Source organism: Leptonychotes weddellii, chromosome 11, assembly GCF_054177405.1.
Source record: "Leptonychotes weddellii isolate Sample4059 chromosome 11, ASM5417740v2, whole genome shotgun sequence".
Classification (NCBI taxonomy): Eukaryota; Metazoa; Chordata; class Mammalia; order Carnivora; family Phocidae; genus Leptonychotes; species Leptonychotes weddellii.
The window spans coordinates 113,178-132,011 of NC_138379.1; the positions used below are offsets into that span (position 1 = coordinate 113,178).

At 59.4% G+C, this 18,834-nt stretch overlaps 1 protein-coding gene and 1 long non-coding RNA gene across 5 annotated transcripts; one reads left to right on the top strand and one right to left on the bottom strand.

Moving 5' to 3' along the window:
- Nucleotides 1-6: 6 nt before the first annotated feature.
- Nucleotides 7-4,175, bottom strand: LOC115943798 (uncharacterized). Of its 3 annotated transcripts, none has more exons than XR_004078385.2 (4): nucleotides 4,105-4,175; nucleotides 2,261-2,477; nucleotides 1,582-1,713; nucleotides 7-354 (listed from the first exon to the last, which is right to left on the bottom strand). It is a non-coding gene; the product is annotated as an uncharacterized LOC115943798 (long non-coding RNA). The 3 variants fall into 3 exon arrangements; XR_004078383.2 differs by having other exon boundaries at nucleotides 1,582-2,175; XR_014138369.1 differs by having other exon boundaries at nucleotides 1,582-2,477.
- Nucleotides 4,176-4,395: 220 nt separating this feature from the next.
- Nucleotides 4,396-16,949, top strand: B4GALNT4 (beta-1,4-N-acetyl-galactosaminyltransferase 4). 2 transcript variants are annotated; one of them, XM_006749371.3, is made up of 20 exons: nucleotides 4,396-4,728; nucleotides 7,830-7,930; nucleotides 8,312-8,407; nucleotides 8,502-8,597; nucleotides 8,677-8,767; nucleotides 8,847-8,947; nucleotides 9,131-9,198; nucleotides 9,376-9,454; nucleotides 10,678-10,744; nucleotides 10,885-11,019; nucleotides 11,092-11,201; nucleotides 11,280-11,380; nucleotides 11,468-11,568; nucleotides 11,638-12,550; nucleotides 14,457-14,746; nucleotides 14,892-15,045; nucleotides 15,180-15,252; nucleotides 15,365-15,518; nucleotides 15,870-15,996; nucleotides 16,498-16,949. In XM_006749371.3, exons 1-20 carry the CDS (start codon nucleotides 4,578-4,580, stop codon nucleotides 16,619-16,621), a joined length of 3,132 nt encoding a protein of 1,043 aa, XP_006749434.1. In that variant the 5' UTR covers nucleotides 4,396-4,577; the 3' UTR covers nucleotides 16,622-16,949. The 2 variants fall into 2 exon arrangements, with proteins under 2 accessions (XP_006749434.1, XP_030876391.1); XM_031020531.2 differs by having other exon boundaries at nucleotides 4,399-4,663.
- The last annotated feature ends 1,885 nt before the right edge of the window (nucleotides 16,950-18,834 follow it).

Below are 18,834 nucleotides of genomic sequence, written 5' to 3' on the forward strand. Positions count from 1 at the left end.
GGGACAGCGAGCAACAGCACCGTAGAGACACCTGACAAGCACACCACAGCCAGGCAATCCAGGTCAGCGTCACGGTGGCACGTCAGGTCAATCGTGTGTACCTGACATGAAGTGAAGACAGTGGCACTTCGCCTCTGTGCTTATCCTCCCAAACGCCAGAACCCCAGCCTAATCATGAAAAAAACAGCAAATTCCAATACTGCGTCATCCTACTCATCCAACCCAATATACCTGACTGGTCCTCCTCCAAGCTGTCAAGGTCATCAAAAACAGAAAGTCTGAGAAGCTGTCACAGCCCAGAGGGGCCTCGGGAGACATGACGACTGAATGTCATGTGGGGTCCTGGGTGAGGTCCTGGAGTAGGAAAAGGACATTAGGGGGAAACTCAGGAAATCTGAATAAAGTGTGGACTTCAGTTAACAATGATGGATCAATACTGGCTCATTAATTGTGACAAATGTACCATACTAAGGCACAATGTTAATAATAGGGAAACTGGGATTGGCAGCCCTATTGGAACTCTGTGCTCCATGCTCAGTATTTCTATAAATCTAAAACTGTTTTTTTTTTAAGATTTTATTTATTTATTCGACAGAGAGAGACACAGCGAGAGAGGGAACACAAGCAGGGGGAGTGGGAGAGGGAGAAGCAGGCTCTCCGCCGAGCAGGGAGCCCAATGCGGGGCTCAATCCCAGGACCCTGGATCATGACCCGAGCCGAAGGCAGACACTTAACGACTGAGCCACCCAGGTGCCCCTTAACCAGGATATTTTGACCCTCAGAAATCATGGTACCCCTGGGACTAAAATCATGAGGAGCCTGCCAGAGTCCCACTTGATTTGTATAAGCAGAATAGCTCTAGGCATGGTGAATACAAGTGAATGGAATACCATGGACTGGGGGTGGGGGGTGGGGCTTAAACAACAGAAATTTGCTTGCAGTTCTGGACACTGGAAGTCTCAGACCAGGATGCCAGTGTGGTGGGGCTCTGGTGTGAGCTCTCCACTGGGTTGCAAGTGGCCACCATGTCAGTGTGCACACGTGACCTCTCCTTGGTGTGTGTGCATGACAAACAGCAAGCTCCCTGGTGTCTCTTCTTCTAAGCACACTAATCCCATGAGACCAGGGCCCCACCCTCAGGACCTCATCTAATCCTAACTACCTCTCCCAAACCCCATCTCCAAATGCCATCACACTGGGGATTAGGGCTTCAACACAGGAATTTGGGGGGATGCAAACACTCAGTCCACGACAAAAAGTTTTACTTGAGTCACTGTGATAGAAAGTCATGGACCCCTAACCAATTTCCAGGTTTAAGCCAGTCCATACCCAAAGGCCCCTTGGATGAGGGCAAGGCCAGTGCCCTTGAGGCCCCTAAAGGGCCACTTACCACATGGCTGTAATAGGAAAGAAGAAATCCCAGGCTTTTCAGGGACATTGGCTCTGAACTGACATTGATTCCTGGAGACCCAAAATACCACTGTGACCACCAGTCAGGGTAGGGGCTTATGGAGGGTAGGTGATCAATGGTGTTCTGGTCATGCCCATCTTACTCTGGGCCCAGAGGGTCCCTGAACCTACCAGTGGTTAGTACCCTGTTGCAGAATGCATGATTGGCAGTTAGCAGAATCCCATCTTGGTTTCCTGGTCCCTGGAATGGGGGTCCCATGGAACGGTGGGAAAGGCCAGGTGGAACCCCAGAACTGCTCCTACCTGGGAAAATAGTAAAGCAAGAGCAGTAAGGCATCTCTGGAGGGAGTGCAGAGACCAGTACCACCAACAAGGACCTGAAAGGTGCAGGGGTGGTAATCCCCATCACACCCCTGTTTGCCCTTCCGATCCAGCTGATGCTGAAGGCGGGGGTCTCGGACAATGACAACAGACTGAGCATGACCAGGTGGTGACTCCAACTGCAGCTGCTGTTGCTGACTTGGTTTTATTACCGAAGCAAGTCCATGGGGACTGGGTCACTGTTCCTCTCCACTGGACCTCACACCATTACATTGGTGACATCACGTTGACCGAATTGATGAGCAGAAAGCGGCAATTATCCTCGGTAGGCCCAGTGAAAAATACATTCCACAAAAAGTCCAAGGCTTTCCACATCTGAAATGTCTAGGGGCCCAGGAGACACCCCTTCCTAAGTGCCAAGCAAGTGGCTGTGTCCAGTCCCTTCTACAAAGAAACAGACAGTGACTGGCATGTCTTGCCCTCTGGGAGACAGTTGTACCTCATCTGGGTCACTACTCCAACCCCTTACCTGAGTAACCCAGAGCAAAAGGAGGAGCTGCAGGAGGCCCAGGCTGCCACGTAAGCTCTCGGCCATCTGGGCCACAGGACTCGGTGGATCCGATAGTCTTGGGTGTCTGGAGCCTTTGGCCAGCCCCACAGTGAGTCGCAGCACGGACCGTCAGCAGTGCTCTGCCGTATTCCGAAGATAACTGACCTGACTCGCTAGCAGGCATACCGACATGTGGCTTAGAGAAAATAAAAGAAACATAAGCACGCCACTGTTAATATGTTTAAAACACAATTTGGTATGTTTTAATAAGTGTGCAGATGACGTAAATGTGGAAGGTGGATTGGAGGGGGGAAGGGCAGGGACGGGAGGTGGTGGGTGAGGAGGTTTGAAGACCCTAACGGTGGGATGTGGCCTGCTTGATTCTGGGCCCCGCGGTTAAAATGAAAGGACAGAGGATAGTGTGGCAGGTCACAGCAAGACTGCAACTTCCTGCACAATGTGTCCAGGATGCGGTGGGGGTCCCTGTCCCCTCCTCTCAAACCTGGGTGGCCTGCGACTGCATGTGGCAGAACTGATGTGTGGTAACCCAACAGGCGCTTTGCCCCCTTTGCTGGAGCCCCGAGGCCACCTCCTGGAAGCGGCCCCATCCAGGTGTTCTGCTTAACCATGCTGGCTGGGCACCAACACGAGGGTGCAGCCAAGTCTGGCCCGGCCATCAGGGTCGCCCCCAGCCATTCACTCTTCCCACCTGAGGCCTGTCCTGTCGTAAAGCAGAGAAAAGCTGTCCTGTTGGGCTCTGTCTAAATTCCTGACCCACAGAATCTACGAACCCCAGTAGCTGGTTCACACCGCTCCTGTTGGGGTGGTGTGTTGCACAGTAACACAGAACTGGAATAGGTGGAGGAAGAGAGAAAGGGAGAAGGGTCAGGCTGGCCGCTGGGCAGAGGGGGGGGCCTGTAGTGGCCCAGGCAAGAATGGGAACCAAGTGGGGCAAATTTCATCACCCACCCATACTCCCCTCCTGCCACCAGCTCAGCGAGAGCTGCACCCCAGACCCCAGCGCTCCAGTCCAGAGTGGAAAAGCCGTGTTGTGCACCCCTCCTGCCCCTTCCGGTGTGTCCTGCCCCTCTGCTTGTGCAACTGCTCTCCATCTTCACTCTGCCTTCAGTTGCCCCTCTGCTGCCCATTCACCTGGCAGCCAGGAAAGACCCTGGCTGCCAGGATGAAGCCACCTGCTTTTGAGATCCTCCTCAGTCTCACCTCCATGGCAAGACCCCCCCACACACATACACTCCTGCCCCCCTCACCCATCATCATCACCTACCACTTGTGTCTCTCCCCCAAATTTCCTTCCCCTTTCCTCCACTTTGAGCCCCATTCCTCCTGGTTGCACTATTTTCTATAGGCTTGCTCCAACTCCAAGGCCAGGCTGTACCCCAACCTCCAGCTTTCCCTCCACGTTCCCTAAGCCCCTGGTGTCCCCTATTTCCTGGAGTCCTCTGCTCCCTGTGTCCCCACTGTCCCCCAACCCATAGCCTGTGCTTTCCATTGTCTCCATCCCTACACACCCTGGTCGCCACCCCAGTGTCCCATGTCCACAGCCCCAAGTCCTCTGCATCTCCCCTGTCTTTATGCCCGTTCCCCCACCCACCCACCAACCCCTCTGCCCCGCCCCCTCCCCCGTCCTCTGCACCTCCCCATCCCCGTGTTCCGGCATCCCGTGTCCTTCGCACCACACTGTCCCTTGGGCACCCCCTGACCCCTGTCCCCGCGTCCTTCGCACCCCCATACGCTCATTCCCCTGTCCCCACACCTCCCCATCCTCCGTGAACCCCTTGACCCCGGTCCCTAGTCCTCCGCACCTTCAGGTCCCCGCGCCCGCGAGCTGCGCGGGCCGGCGCGCCCAGGTGGATGCGCGCGCGTTGCGTGGAGACGAGCGGTGGGCACACCCTAACTCGTCGGCCCCGCCTCCCGCGCCGCGGATTGGCTCCCTGCGGGCTGGCCGGGCCCCGGTTGGCTCGCGCCGCGCGGCTGCCGGGCCCGTTTCACGGTGGGTAGCACCGCAGCGTGGATGCTGCTCGGTCCCGCCGCGGCCCCGAGGAGCGTGGAGCCGGAGCGGCCGGGCGGGGCCGGGCGGGGGCACCGCCGGGAGCCGCTCCGCCGCCCACCCCGGGCCCGCGGCCGAGGGCAGCCTGGGGTCGCGGCCGCACCCTGTGGCCGCGGGGGGCGGACAAAGGGCCATGCGGGGCCGGGAGATGCGGCGCGGGGCGCTCGGGAACCGGGGGCCGCAGCGGTGCCGCTGAGCACGGCCCGAGGCGGGGCGGGGCCGGCCGCGATGCCGTGGTTCCCGGTGAAGAAGATCCGCAAACAGATCAAGCTGCTGCTCTTGCTGGTGCTGCTTACCTGCGCCGCATGGCTCACGTACGTGCACCTGAGCCTGGTGCGCCAGGGCCGCGCGCTGCGCCAGCGGCTGGGCTACGGGCGAGGTACTGGAGGGGGCGCGCGCCCTGGGGGCGGGGGGCGGTGAGGGCCACTAGCAGCGCGGGGTCCGGGCCTTCTTACCGCTCCCGGGGCTCGGCGTGGGCCAGACGCGCCCGGAGACCCTGGCCACCTTACCCGGCTCGGCGATATTGGGGCAGGGGGCGCGGTTCCGCCCGGCCCGGAGCCCAATGACGTCAGCAGTGACGTGCGCGACCCTCCTGGGGAGCGTCCCCAAACCTGGGCGGACTCCGGGATCTGACCTGGAGCCAGTAGTGACGGGGTTTACGGTAGGCTCTTGAGACATCGCCCCCAGGCCCTGCATGCTGGGATTTTCAAGAAGGCCTTGCACCTCCACCACTTGCCTCCTTGGCAGAGCCTCAGTTTACCCATCTGCTGGGGAAAGGGGAGAGACAGATCCAGCCTCCCGACGGGGGGTGGGGGAAGGGTTTGGAGGGAGCTGACTGGTGCTGTTGGAACGCTTCCTGGAGGGGGTGCCCTAGGTAAACCTGTAACAAGAGACTGAGATGCTTTTGTGTTGGGGGGTGATGGGGACCCCTGAACTGCCTGGAGTGAACTTTTCCAGGTCCCTCCAGCTCACACTCCAGTGAGAACAGTGAACCCACAAAGTAAATCAGGTCCTGCTGAGTGTTGTGAGAAAGAGCTAGGGAGGGGTTGTGCCCCTTTAGCTAAGGGGATCTGGACGCCCTCTTGAAGGTGGTGGCTGCTGAAACACATCTGGAGGAAGAGCACTCCTGGCAGGAGGAACAAAACTATGAGGACCTGGTGGGAAGAGGAGAGGCAGAAAGCCTGGAACCTGGGGAAGGGGTATGGGGATGGGAGAGAGGGCAACACTTCAGGGCAGAAGTAACCCCCCACCCCCCCACCCCTGCACATCCTAGCTAAGGCAGGAGCAGAAGCCCCTGCCCAGGGCTGGGAAGATCCCAGCCAGACTGCCCCTGATCCTTCTTAAGGAAGCAGGGTGCTGGAAGTCTTTAGGACGGGAGGTGTAGAGAGAGAATCTTGCTTCCTAAAGACTTGGAACAATGACTTTGGCTCACAACACCCAGGGCCACTCCACCGAAGGGTCCAAACCTCCCTGTTCAGTCCCAATCCTGTCTCTCAGTTGCCAAAGCCCTCTGCCTCCCCTCTGTGTGCCTGGACACCTGGCTCCACAGATCTCCCAAGCCAGGGGTCTGGAGCTTGTCCCAACCCCCCAGAGTCTACACACCTCACAGCCACCACACTCTTGAGAGGCCCCCAGCGCTGCTCAGTCCCTAAAAGAAGCCCTCCTCCCCAGCTATCAGCAAACAAGGCAGGACCCAGTGCGTGACCCAGTGACACAGGACAAAACTGAACCCCCTTCCCCAGTCACCTCTGTGGCTTTCCAAGCAACCACAGTCCTCCCCAGCTCAACTTCCTGAGTAGCTGGGGAGTCTAGCTCAGCAACTGGGAGGGGGTGGAGGTGTGGGAACTCCATTTCTGGGTCCCTCTCTGCTCTCAGCTACACCAGCAGAGAAGCTGGGTGACTGGCCAGACTGCCCTCACTACTCGTGGGTGAGCAGGAGCTCTTCAGGGTCCTGGAAGGTCAAACTCTCCTGTGGCACCTTCCAGAACAGCTCCAGCCCACAGGTCTTGGCTCTGGGCTGCAGCCCCACCTTCTGTCCAGCCACCTGGGCTCCACCCAGGGTAAGGCTTGTGAACAGCTGAGCAGCTAGACATGCCTCTGAGGCCTTTTAGAGTGTTGGGTCAGTGCTATCTTCACTTACAGCTGGGGAGACAGCATTGGAGCGGGGCAGGGGGGCTACTTTCCTGGTACCCTGCAGGAAAGCTGTGTGGCAAGAGGCCTCTGCGGACCTCACTGTGCTGGGGCTCAGCCCCTGCAAGACAGTGGTGGAAGCCCGGGCTGCAACCCACCACAGGAGGCTCCTAGTACCCACGGACTTAGCTTGGTGGGCAGGGAGTATCAGGGCCAGGCTGTGGGGATTTGGCCAGGAGCCTCTTAGGGGTTCATCTGCCAGCTGGACAGAGGGCAGTGAGGGAGGAACCCAGAAGGAGCAGGTGGGCAGGTGCCAGCAGGAGTCCCATAGGCAGGAGACCAAGGACAGCTCCCCTATCCTGGAGAAGGGGCTCAGGCCAATTATGCCCACACAGGAATCTAGCTCCTGGAGTCTGGACTGAAGGATGGGCATGGATGTCAAAACCCAGGCTTGCCCTGCAGCAGAGGCGGGGCTCCTGGATTGGGGATCCCTAGGTGGGAGCACCAGGAGGGGCAGAGGTGGGATACAATAAAGCCTCCCTTCCAGAGCCTCAGGTCCCGGGGTGTGGCACTCCCCACCCTGCCCCAGGGGACAGGGTGGGATGTTCAGGCCCACAGCTTGGGGAAGAAGTCTGGGAATCTGAGGGAGTTAGGGGCATGGCAATGCCCCAGGCTAGGGGATGTGTCCATGGGGGGTGGGGGTGCTGCGAAGCTCTAGAGATGTCCACAGACAGACCTAGGAAGGGTTCCTCAGGGGTACAGTCTCTCTCCAGAGCCATGTTCGCCGCAGGTCCTCCTGCAGCCAGACCAGCATGTCTATCCCTCTTCCATCCAGGCTGGTGCCAGGGCTCCTTTGGTCCTGAACCCCCGCCCCAAGGGCAGGAGGTGGCACGTGGCCATGAGCTGGGGCTGGCTTAGCCTTAAGACAAAAGCACCAGCTTTCCCAATAACAAGTTCCAGCACTAACCCTTAGCACAGTTTTGATAAGGGAAGGAGACACAAAACACTCAGTATAAGGGAAAAGTGCTGAGGGCACTTCCTGGGGGCCTTCCTGACAGCGGAGCCACTGACCAGGATGGCCAGATAAATGTGTACATGTCGCACACAACTCTGCTCCCTGGCACCGATCAGGGAGCTCGGAAAAGCCAGGCAGAGGCCTTGAGAGGGGGCTGCCCACCCCCTAGGGGTGGGATGTGGGAGAAGGGCCCAGCAGAGAGCAACTGCACAGCTGTAGGTGGGGTGTCAGGTACGAGGGAGCAGACTGAAAGGAGAGGGTTCCGCGGGAGACCCCATAACCCCAACTGACCCCCAGCAGCAGGGCCCCAGTCATGCCCCACATGCCACCCACAGACGGTGAGAAGCTGAGCGGTGTGACAGAGGGCAGGGGTGTCCGGACTGCACTGTCCACACAGAGGGCAGAGGACTCCAGCGAGAGCCATGAGGAAGAGCAGGTGGGAGCAAGGCTGTGGGAAAGGACACGTGTGTGCAGCACACACACTTGCGTGCCAGTGGCCTCGGGAACCCGTGGGCTGTGTGGATGGAGGACTCGGGTGCAGCCTGTTGGTGTGCACGCCCCAGCACCGCCTGGCCTGGAGTTCCGTGTCTGGGGGGGTTAGGTGGTGCACGTGTGGGGTGGCCCGTTGTCTGCCTGGGCAGGTGTGATGAGGGGCACGTGGATGTGTGTGGTTGGGATACGATGGATTTGGGATTTTGTGGCTGGATGTGTGCAGGGGAGTCCTTGTGAAGTTTGTGTCCCGTTGTGTGTGGTTGTGTGAACCCTCCCTGCCCTCCCATTTCTCAGCTTTGACCCCGGTGCCTTTTCGCTCCTGTAGCCTGAAGGCCGGGACCCAAACATGCGTTTTCCTGTGGGGGCTGGAAAGCCACCCCCTCTGAACCTCACTCATCATGTGCCCCCGTGGTGGGAAGAGGTGAGCTCTGCTTGGCTTGCGGCTGTGATGGGCTTCAGGGGAGTGCTGGAGGTGGGGCTTTGCGGAAGGTAAGGCCCCCCTCCTGCCCCCCCAGTACAAGGGGCAGGTGAACCTGCACGTGTTTGAGGACTGGTGCGGAGGCGCCGTGGGCCATCTGAGGAGGAACCTGCACTTCCCACTATTCCCTCATGTGAGTGCTGGGGGGGGAGGGCAGGCCCTACAGGGTGGGGAGGGGTACGCAGTGGGTTTTGACATCACTGCCCCGCCAGACTCGCACCACCGTGAAGAAGTTGGCTGTGTCCCCCAAGTGGAAGAACTATGGACTACGGATTTTCGGCTTCATCCACCCAGCAAGAGATGGTGCGAGGGTAGGGATGTGCCAGGGAGGGGAGATCAAAAGGGGCCCCACACCCCCCTGAGTCCCTGTCCTGTGGCCTAGGAGACGTCCAGTTCTCTGTGGCTTCAGATGACAACTCTGAGTTCTGGCTGAGCCCAAACGAGAGCCCGGCGAGTGCCCAGCTGGTGGCCTTTGTGGGCAAGGTACCCTCAACCCCACAGCCTTCCTGCCCCAGCCCCTCCACCCACACCCCCATCTGTCTTCACTGGGCCTCCTGCCGCCTCCGCCACCTGTCTCCTCCAGCTTCTAAGGGACGGGGACTGGATGAGGCTGGTGCCCCCAAGGAGAGGCTGAACCCCCTCCACCCCTTCTGTATCGCTTCCCAGACTGGCTCAGAGTGGACAGCTCCTGGAGAATTCACCAAGTTCAGCTCCCAGGTGTCCAAGCCCAAGCGGTGAGTGGCTGGGAGTGTGTGTGCATGAGTGTGCACACACATTTGCATACACATGAAACCACTGCACTTGGCTGTCCTGGCCAAACCACCCTGGGCACCCCATCTTCTCTGCACTCTCTGTTTGGAGCTCCTGGGGGCATGGCAGGGGCATGTCCCCCTGATTCCTTATGTCCCCAGGCTCATGGCCTCCCGGAGGTACTACTTTGAGCTACTGCACAAGCAGGACGACCGAGGCTCAGACCACGTGGAAGTGGGCGTGAGTGTGGCCGGCCATCCGTGGGCTTCTAGAGAATCTACCTCCCCTCCCCTGCCCTCTCTGCTCCCAAAACTCCCTTCAGGGCAATGGTGTGGACCCTGCCCCCCACCCCGGGAGTTCCCGTCTAGCTGGCAAAGCAGACCCTCAGGGACAGGGCCCAAGGCCAACTCTGCCTGCTCAGAGAGGCTTCATGGAGGAAGTGTCACTTGAGTAGAGTCTTGAGAGATGAGACATTCATAGGGAGATCCAAAGAGGAGAGAATCTGGGATGGGGGTGCATCAGACGAATTCCAAATCTCAACAACAGCAGAGGAATAGGAACACCGAGCGTTCTTCCAGAACTCCAAGGGGTCCAGTGGCCAGGTGGGGCCTACAGTGCCAACCCTGGACAGCTCTGGCTTTGTCCTGAGAATGAAGCAGTTGGGTTTGCATCTCAGGAAAAACCCTTTGGCTACTGTTGCAGAGAGCCCAGGAGGAGGGATCTTTTATGTGTGGTCCCTGAACCAGGGAGGTGGGAAAGGAAGAAGTGGCAGGTGCAGGGGGAAGCGGGTTTGCACAAGACAGAGGGCCTGAGCCTGGCTGTGTGTGTGGTGATGACTAGATTGGGATGGGGGTGCTCAGCCCCAGTTCTGTGGGATGTCGCATGTGCCTGGTGTATGTGACAGGCATCAACCCAGCTCAGCTGGCAGGGAGTCCAGGCTGGAGACTCAGGTTTAGGGTGATCTTGTGGAAGACAAGGGGGTGCCGAGAGGACCCAGAATGAGGTAGGAAGGGAAGAGGGCCTAGAACAGCTCCTGGAAACCCCAGCTTGAGAGGAGAGAGGGAGGGACAGAGCCTGCAGAGGAGACTGAGAACGAGTAGCCACAGGAGTGGGGACACAGGGATGGGGAGAGCTAGGGAGATGAGGTGTGCCAGCCCTTGGAAGGTCAGCTGTGACCTCCAGGAGAGCATTGGCTGTAGAATGGGGAAGCAGGCCACAGGAAAGCCATAACCTGCAGGCAAGAGAATGCTTAGGATGTCAGGAAGGGCCTGGAGGGAGCATAGGAGGGTCCTTACCTGCCACCAAGAACCCCTCTCCCATCCACCCTCCAAGTTTCCTGCACCCTTGAAGGGGATGCCCCCACTAGTTCCCCATGCCCACATCAGAGAAGACCCATTCCTTTCAAGCTCTGTTCCCATTCTCACCCCCGCCCTTTGGTCCTGACCGCTCTCTCCCTCCCCCAGTGGCGAGCCTTCTTGCCGGGCCTGAAGTTTGAGGTCATAGGCTCTGCTCACATCTCCCTGTACACAGGTGCGGAGCCCAGTACCTCTCTGGGGAGTGGGGTGGGCTCCTGGTGGGTGGTTTCTGGGATGGGCACTGGATGTGGGTGGGGAGGGGTGAGGAGTGGTTTCTGGTATTCCTAGGGACCCCACACATCCCTCTGCCCCCAGATGAATCATCCCTGAAGATGGACCATGTGGCCCACGTCCCCCAGTCTCCAGCTAGCCATGTGGGGGGGCATCTGCCACAGGAGGAGCCCAGAGCTGACATGCTGCGCCCAGACCCCCGAGACACCTTCTTCCTCAGTGAGAGGGGACCCTGCAGGGGGGTGGGGCGGGGACACCCAGCCTGCCATTCTGTGACCACTCCTCCCACAGCTCCTCGGGTGGAGCCTTCAAATCTGGAGAATGTGCTGGAGCCCTGTGCCTACGCCCCCACCTATGTTGTCAAGGACTTTCCCATTGCGAGATACCAGGGACTGCAGTTTGTAAGTGCCCCTCACCAAGACCTTCCTGAGACCCGGACCTCCCTCCCAGGTCCCCTGAGCCCTCTGCCCCACCCGCAGGTGTACCTGTCCTTCGTCTACCCCAATGATCACACACGCCTCACTCACATGGAGACCGAAAACAAGTGCTTCTACCGGGAGTCACCGCTATACTTGGAAAGGTGGGGGGGGGGCACCAGCAAGGAATGAGGGCGGGGCCTCTTGGGGGGGCGGCAAGATATCCTCTCTGATGCCCCACCCCATCCCAGGTTTGGGTTCTATAAGTACATGAAGATGGACAGAGAGGAGGGGGAGGAAGATGAAGAGGAAGAGGTGCAGCGCCGAGCCTTCCTCTTTCTCAACCCGGATGGTGAGTGCCCCCCAGTCCCCCCAGCATGTGCCCACCTGGGCGTGGCAGGCTTAACCATGCTTCCCACAGACTTCCTGGACGATGAGGACGAGGGGGAGCTGCTAGACAGTCTGGAGCCTACGGAGGCGTCCCCCCGGCAGAGCGGCCGCCGTTTCCCTTCCCCGGTGGCCCCCAACACGCCACCGGGAACCATGCCTACCCCGCCAGCGCCTCCCAGCACCCGGGACCTGCCAACCCCCAGGCGCTCCCGGGCGCTGAGCTGGGCTGCCCGGGCTGCGCGCCCCCTGCCCCTCTTCTTGGGCCGCGCCCTGCGCCCCCGAGCTGCAGCTGAGCAGCCACCCCCAAAGGTGTATGTGACACGGGTGCGGCCCGGACTACGGGCACCCCCGCGGGACCTGGCACCTCTCAGCCCACGCGGCCCGCCCTGGCCGCCCTTCCCTGGAGTCTTCCTCCGTCCCAGACCTCTTCCCCGGGTGCAGCTGCGGGCACCCCCACGCCCGCCCCGGTCTCGAGGCCGCAGGACCGGTGGCTCCCAGGCCACAGAGCTGAGGCCCTCTGCCCGGGCGCAGGCCACCCAGGGGAGCCAGGAGGGCCAGCTGCACATGCTGGGACTCACGGCACCCACCGCGGACTTGAACTTGTCAGAAGCACAGCCTGTGACCTCCTTCCTGAGCTTGTCCCAGGTGTCCAGGCCACAGCTGCCTGGGCAGGACGAGGACGAGGAGGAGGAGGAAGCTGATGAGGATGGGGCCCAGGGCGAGGAGGACAGCGAGGAGGCGGCGGGGCCCCCCCGCGGCCGCTGGCGCGAGGACGCCATTGACTGGCAGCGCACATTCAGTGTGGGCGCAATGGACTTCGAGCTGTTGCGCTCCGACTGGAACGACCTGCGCTGCAACGTGTCCGGGAACCTGCAGCTGCCTGAGGCTGAGGCGGTGGACGTGGTGGCTCAGTACATGGAGCGGCTCAACGCCCGCCACGCCGGGTATGGGGGGAGAGAGAAGTGCACATGGAAGGGGAGGCCCTAGCGGGTATGGGGGGAGGAGCGCACATGGAAGGGCAGGCCCTAGCGGGTATGGGGGGAGGAGCGCACATGGAAGGGCAGGCCCTAGCGGGTATGGGGGGAGGAGCGCACATGGAAGGGCAGGCCCTAGCCTCTGTGGGACCTTCAGACCTTCCCCAGGGCCCAGGGTACTGACCTGGGAGTGTAAACACACCCCCTAGGGAAGAGTCTTCTCTGCCTGTCTCTTCTGTGCCTTCTGGGGCTTCTTATTGTCCAGGTTTCCTGTCCAATGTTAGAAGCCTCACCCCCCCCCCCACACACACACATGGAGGGCTGGCTCCCCTGTGCACCTCCAGACCCCACCCTGTCACCTTGGGCCTGAACCCAAGAATGAATCTGAGCCAGCCAGGACTCTCCACCAAATAGAGACACATCCAAAAGTCAACCTGAGAGTCCCTGGACCCCTCCTCTTCTGGCACAATGCTACTGGGTCTTCCAAGAGGGTATTCCTCTGACTCTAGGGGAGAGCACAGGGCTCCTGCCCCATGGCTATCTCTGGTCTCCTCCAAGCCCCAGAAATCTAGGCCTGTCTCCATCCCCATGTAGGTAGTGGTGTGGTGAGTGGGAGGCCTCAACTTGGCCCCGCTGGTGGCACTGGTGGGTTCTGAGTTGTGTGAGCCTTGAAGGAGGAGCAGGATCTGCACAGACAGCAATGGTAGGCAAAGGCACTGGGACAAGAGGCCAGGGGCGTGGTGTGTAGAGAATAGAGAAGGGGTAATTGTGGGCCTTGAACAACCTGCTCAGCACTCATTTTTCTTACTTTCGATACAAGGTTTTGAGCAGGACAGGGGTTTGACCTGTTTGGGTTGAAGACAGACCTGTTGCTGCCTTGCAGAGGAATAGACAGGATGGGAAGCTCATAGGGGCCATGACTGACAGGCTAGGTCCAGGGCAGTGATGGGATGGCATGGGAGGGGCAGGGATTTGATTCTAGGTGGCTGAGTGTGAGCCTGCCCTTGGCTCTAAGCTTCCTGAGAGCAGGGTATGAATGGCCCCAAGGACTGAGAGTGTAGGTAGACCCAGAGCATTTGGGGCAGAGCATAGCGGGGATGGCAGGGGTTGGTAGGAGTGTGTACCCCTTGGAGGTCACACAGGTAGGCTCCCATGGTGAGGGGTGCTGCCTGCAAAGGGAAGACATGCAGCAGAAGGAAGAAGCAATCTTAGCATGGGCAGGATCCTGTTTTCCCAGGATAAGAAGGCTCTGCTTGAAGGCAGAGTGGAGGACGAAAGATACTCAGCAGAGCCAGAACGGGGGAAGGGACAGAAGAGGCTCAGGGTAGGCCCAGTGGCATCTCCCTTCAGGGCCTTAGAAAGAGCAGGGGAGGATTGGGGCAAGCCTGCCAGATTGGATACCCCAGAACAAAAACCCTGTAGGAAGAGGAAGTCAGCTTACTCAGCATGAGGGGACATTGAAGGCAAGTTAGAATCTGCTTATGGTCCTAGAATGCCACTTTAAGCCATCCAAACCCCATTCTGTGGACAGTGGGTGGCCCTGAAGTTTTCTGAGCATGTCCTAAAGATCACTGTGGATGTGAGTGGTGGCAGGAAGACCACAGAGGAGGAAAGGACTGGCCTGGGCTTGGGGACGCCTCCAAGTGTGCACTACCCTAGGGAGCGGGAGGCACACAATGTGGGCCTGTCTTCTCCGAATGCCCCAGCAGGGCATGAGGGGTTAGGGGGCTGTGGCAGCCTGGGAGGGCAGAGGATTCACAGCAGCTACCCCCAGCTGGTCAGCTAAGTGGCCACCTGGTTTGTGGGGTTGGGGGCGGAGAAGAGGGAGGAACGAAAGGTCGAAGCCCAAGGGTGCTGACCCAGCCGCGCTTCCCAGGCGCTACGCGCTTCTGCGCATTGTGAACGTGGAGAAGCGCCGAGATTCCGCGCGCGGAAGCCGCTTCCTCCTGGAGCTGGAGCTGCAGGAGCGCGGAGGCGGCCGCCTGCGCCTGTCAGAGTACGTCTTCCTGAGACTGCCAGGAGCCCACGCGGGAGACGGCGACAGGGACGGAGAGAGTCCTGAGCCTGCTCCCGCGACCTCCACGCGCCCAGACGGCCGCCCGGAGCTGTGCAGGCCACTGCGTCTGGCCTGGCGCCAGGATGTGATGGTGCACTTCATCGTGCCAGGTGCGCGGGAGTGCCATGGGCCCTGGCACCTGGGATGGGGGTGGGTGCGTTCCAGGAGACCTCGCAGCGAGGTGAGGGAGCACCACTGGCCGTGGACGGGGTTAGGTCACCTTGGGATGGACTCAGTGGCACCATCCTCCACCAGTGAAGAACCAGGCGCGCTGGGTGGCCCAGTTCCTGGCGGACATGGCCGCGCTGCACACCCGCACAGGGGACTCACGCTTCAGCGTCATCCTGGTGGACTTTGAGAGCGAGGATATGGATGTGGAACGGGCCTTGCGCACGGCTCGGCTGCCCCGGTAACAGTGCCCTCCACCCCCACTGGGGAGGACCGAGCGCATCTTGCCTCCTCGGGGAGGTGGGTTTTCCTACCCCTGCCCCCAGGGACCCGTGCCTGTGACTTCCCACCCCCTGCTCTCCCTCACCCCCCCAGGTACCAGTACCTGAGGCGAACTGGAAACTTTGAGCGCTCGGCGGGCCTGCAAGCTGGAGTGGACGCAGTGGAGGTGCGTGGGAGGGATGGGCGGTAGGGAGAGGGAGATGGGGGGAGCCAAGGGAGGAGCTAAGCTTGGGGAGGAATGGGTGGGGCTCAGACTTCCCCGTGACTTTGACCTCCAGGATGCCAGCAGCATCGTTTTCCTCTGCGATCTGCACATTCATTTCCCCCCCAACATCCTGGACGGCATCCGCAAACACTGTGTGGAGGGCAAGCTGGCCTTTGCGCCTGTGGTCATGCGCCTGGGCTGCGGGAGCTCGCCGGGGGACCCTCATGGTAATGCCCTGGATGCCCCCACCCCAGTAACGCTAGGAGTCCCACCAATGCCAGGGTAAAATCTAGGCCCCTGGGGGCCTCTCCCAACTCCTGAGGTAGGCCTGGGGACCCATCAATGCCCCTCATATTGCCCAGAACCCCAGGTCCTCCCCCAGAACCTCCAGGGTCATGCCTAACCCTTAGGGACCTCCTCCAGCACCCAGTCACGTGCAGGTCTCCAGATTATGACCCCCCACAGAAGAGTGACCCCTGAGAGCCCCTCTGATGATAGGACCCTGTACCAGACCCACTCCTGAGGTTGGGGAGGAAGGCTTGCAGGACCTGGTGTCTGAAGGGCACCTCCCTGCCCAGGTTACTGGGAGGTGAATGGCTTTGGCCTCTTCGGGATCTACAAGTCAGACTTTGACCGCGTCGGAGGCATGAACACTGAGGAATTCCGTGACCAGTGGGGGGGCGAGGACTGGGAGCTCCTGGACAGGTGAGCACCTCCCCACCCTTCAGGGAGACTAAGGACACTTCCATAGCTTCCTCTGAATGAGGAGGGGAAGCCCGAGGGGTCCTCATGTGCTGCAAGGACTCTGTCCTTCTGCTTCATCTCCCAGGATCTGTGGGCCTAGGAAGAAACCCTTTGACCCTAATCCCCAAAAACCCTTCTTACCTCCAGGGTCCTGCAGACTCAGGGACAGCCTTTGAATAGACTCTGTCCCCAGATCCTATAGGCCCAGTGGTGGCCCTGAGTCCCCATCTCCCACCAGAGCCCTGTAGTAGTGGAATCCCTGACACACCTCCCCCCGCCCAGCCCCTGGGCCAGGGTCCTGCCCACTCCCATCCTGCCCACCCACATATTCCAGAAGACTCAGGGTAGCCACAGTTATCCCCCTACCACCAGGTCCTGACCCCACCCCCACCCCCAGCCCTGCAGGCCTAGGGGCAGCTCTGCCACCCCTCCCCAGGGTCCTGACATCCCCTTTCTACCCAGGGTCCTGCAGGCAGGGCTGGAGGTAGAGCGGCTCCGACTGAGGAATTTCTACCATCACTACCACTCCAAGCGGGGGATGTGGGGCACGCGCAGCCGGAAAGGCTCCCGCACAGAGGGGCCCTGACGACAGGCAAACCCTCCCAGCCCCTGGCTACAGTCCTGTGGTGGTAGCTGGAGGCCGGGCCCTGAGCCTGGTCCCTGGGGACCCGGCAGGGCTCCTCCCAGGGGCGCAGCCACCACCTGTGCCTGGCCCCCAGGGGCCACCTCCCCCTTCGTGCCCCTCCCCAGAGAGGCAGCCTCCACCGCTGCTTGGGGCCCGCGCTTGGTCTCCACACTCTGTGCGATGATTTCTGTGAAATTTTGCCGTAGCGATGACATTGTTTTCAGGATTTCCGAGAGTTCTGTCTGTTCCGTTTTTTATTCAGAATGAAATGAAATATTTTTTTTAGTTCTGACTTGTCCTCTGCCTGGTTCTCTTGGGAGGGCAGAGATGATTCTCAATGACTGCCAGAGAGCCCTGGGCACTGTCTCTGCTCCTTTGGCCCTTCCTGCCTCAAAGCTGCAGCAGCCACACTGACCCCCGCCCTCGTCCACACTCAGGACCACTCACCGCTTCCCCTTGAGCTTCAGAGCTGGGACCTCCAGGAGAAAGTGCTCCCGCCCTCTTCTTTGCCACTCTGTGCCTGTGGGGTCACGTGGCCAACCATAACAGACACGGGGCAGGGCCTTCGCACCTTTGAGAAAAGAACAGTCAGCCATTTCACTGCCCTCCCTTCTGAAAACAGAACTTGAATGTTAGTCCTACCCCAACTTCCCAGGAGGTGAAGGTGAACTCAGCACCCCAGGTGGGCAGTGTCCTGTAACCACGTTGGGGGCAGGACTCCGCTGAGTTGCCAGAAGCAGAAAACCCAACTCAAGCTGGTTTATGCCATAATGGGAAGGAGGGATGCTTATCTGACTTCTGTTCATGTACGTGGAAGTTCAGGGTCGGGGGCATGCTGGGAGAGTACTGACCAGAGGCTGGGTGATGCTGTCGAAGCCCAGGTCCTCCCTGGGGGTGTCAGCTGTCTGAAGATGGGTCCCAATCCTGGGAGGGAGGCTGGTGCTCTGCCTGTATGGGATCTCTGTGGCCGCCATAACAGATTTCCAGGGACATAGTAGAATGTATCATCTTACAGTTCTGGGGGGTCACAAGTCCTAAAACCAAGGGACCGGGCCCCTGGAGGCTTTAGGATTGAATCTGCTTCATCCTCTCCCCATTTCTAGAGGTTGCTTGGATTCCTTGGCTCAGGGCTTCTTCCACCTTCAAAGCCAGCAGCTTACCATTTTCATATCCCTCTCTCCCTGTGTCTGTCATCTCTGCTTCCATTATCACATCTCTCCCTGACCCTCCTTGCCTCCCTCTTGTAAGGACACCTATGATTACACTGCCCCCCTCCATGAACCAGGATAATCTCCCCATCTCAATCAATATTATTTTTTTTTAGATTTTATTTATTTAAGAGAGAGAGCGCATGAGAGAGAGCACAAGCGATGGAGAGGAAGAAGCTGGCTGCCTATCGAGCAGGGAGCCCGATGCGGGGCTCAATCCCAGGACCCTGGGATCATGACCTGAGCCGAAGGCAGACACTTAACTGACTGAGCCACCCAGGCACCCCTCAATCAATATTCTTTATGTAATCACATCTACAAAGTCCTTTTTGCCATGTAAGGTGACAGTAACAGGTTTCAGGGCTTAGGGCCTGGATGTCTTTGGGGCCATGATTCTCTGTACTTCCTTACTCACATTCAGTGGTAGGCAGTACATCCACCCAGCAGCCCAAACAATCCTCATGAGATTGGCCCAAGTTGTATCCTTAGGTCATGCCTCACCATGAACACAGGGCAGCAGAAAGGATCCCAAAGAAAGAAGGACCAGATGGACTCCACCATCTGGCCCTGAGAAGATTCTAGAAATGACCCTGCTGGAAGGGTCATTCAGCCCTGCCACTGCTGACCAGAGTAGCCAGCAGATGTTTGTAGACACTAAGTCACCTGTAACACGTGGGCTTCACAAGTCCCACTGGTCCACAGAGCACAGTGCCTACAGGGCAGAGGACACAGCTCACCTGCCACATACCTGCTCAGAAGCTACCAGATGCCCATAGCTCATACTGCCCTCTCCTCCCCAAGTATGTAGTTCACATGGGATTTTCTCTACTCACAGATGTTTCATAACAAAAAAAGAACTAGTGCTGGATTTAGGAATACAGTCTCCAAAAGAGAGGGGGAGAGAAAAGAAATGCAAACAATAGGGCGCCTGGGTGGCTCAGTCGTTAAGCGTCTGCCTTCGGCTCA

What these genes read in the sequence shown, in the direction of transcription:
- B4GALNT4 (XM_006749371.3), top strand. Translation starts at nt 4,578, where the DNA reads ATGCCGTGGTTCCCGGTGAAGAAGATCCGCAAACAGATCAAGCTGCTG. An exon ending in CATCCACCCAGCAAGAGATG is followed by an intron (nt 8,768 to 8,846) that starts GTGCGAGGGTAG and finishes CCTGTGGCCTAG; the next exon opens with GAGACGTCCAGTTCTCTGTG. An exon ending in GACTGGGAGCTCCTGGACAG is followed by an intron (nt 15,997 to 16,497) that starts GTGAGCACCTCC and finishes CTTTCTACCCAG; the next exon opens with GGTCCTGCAGGCAGGGCTGG.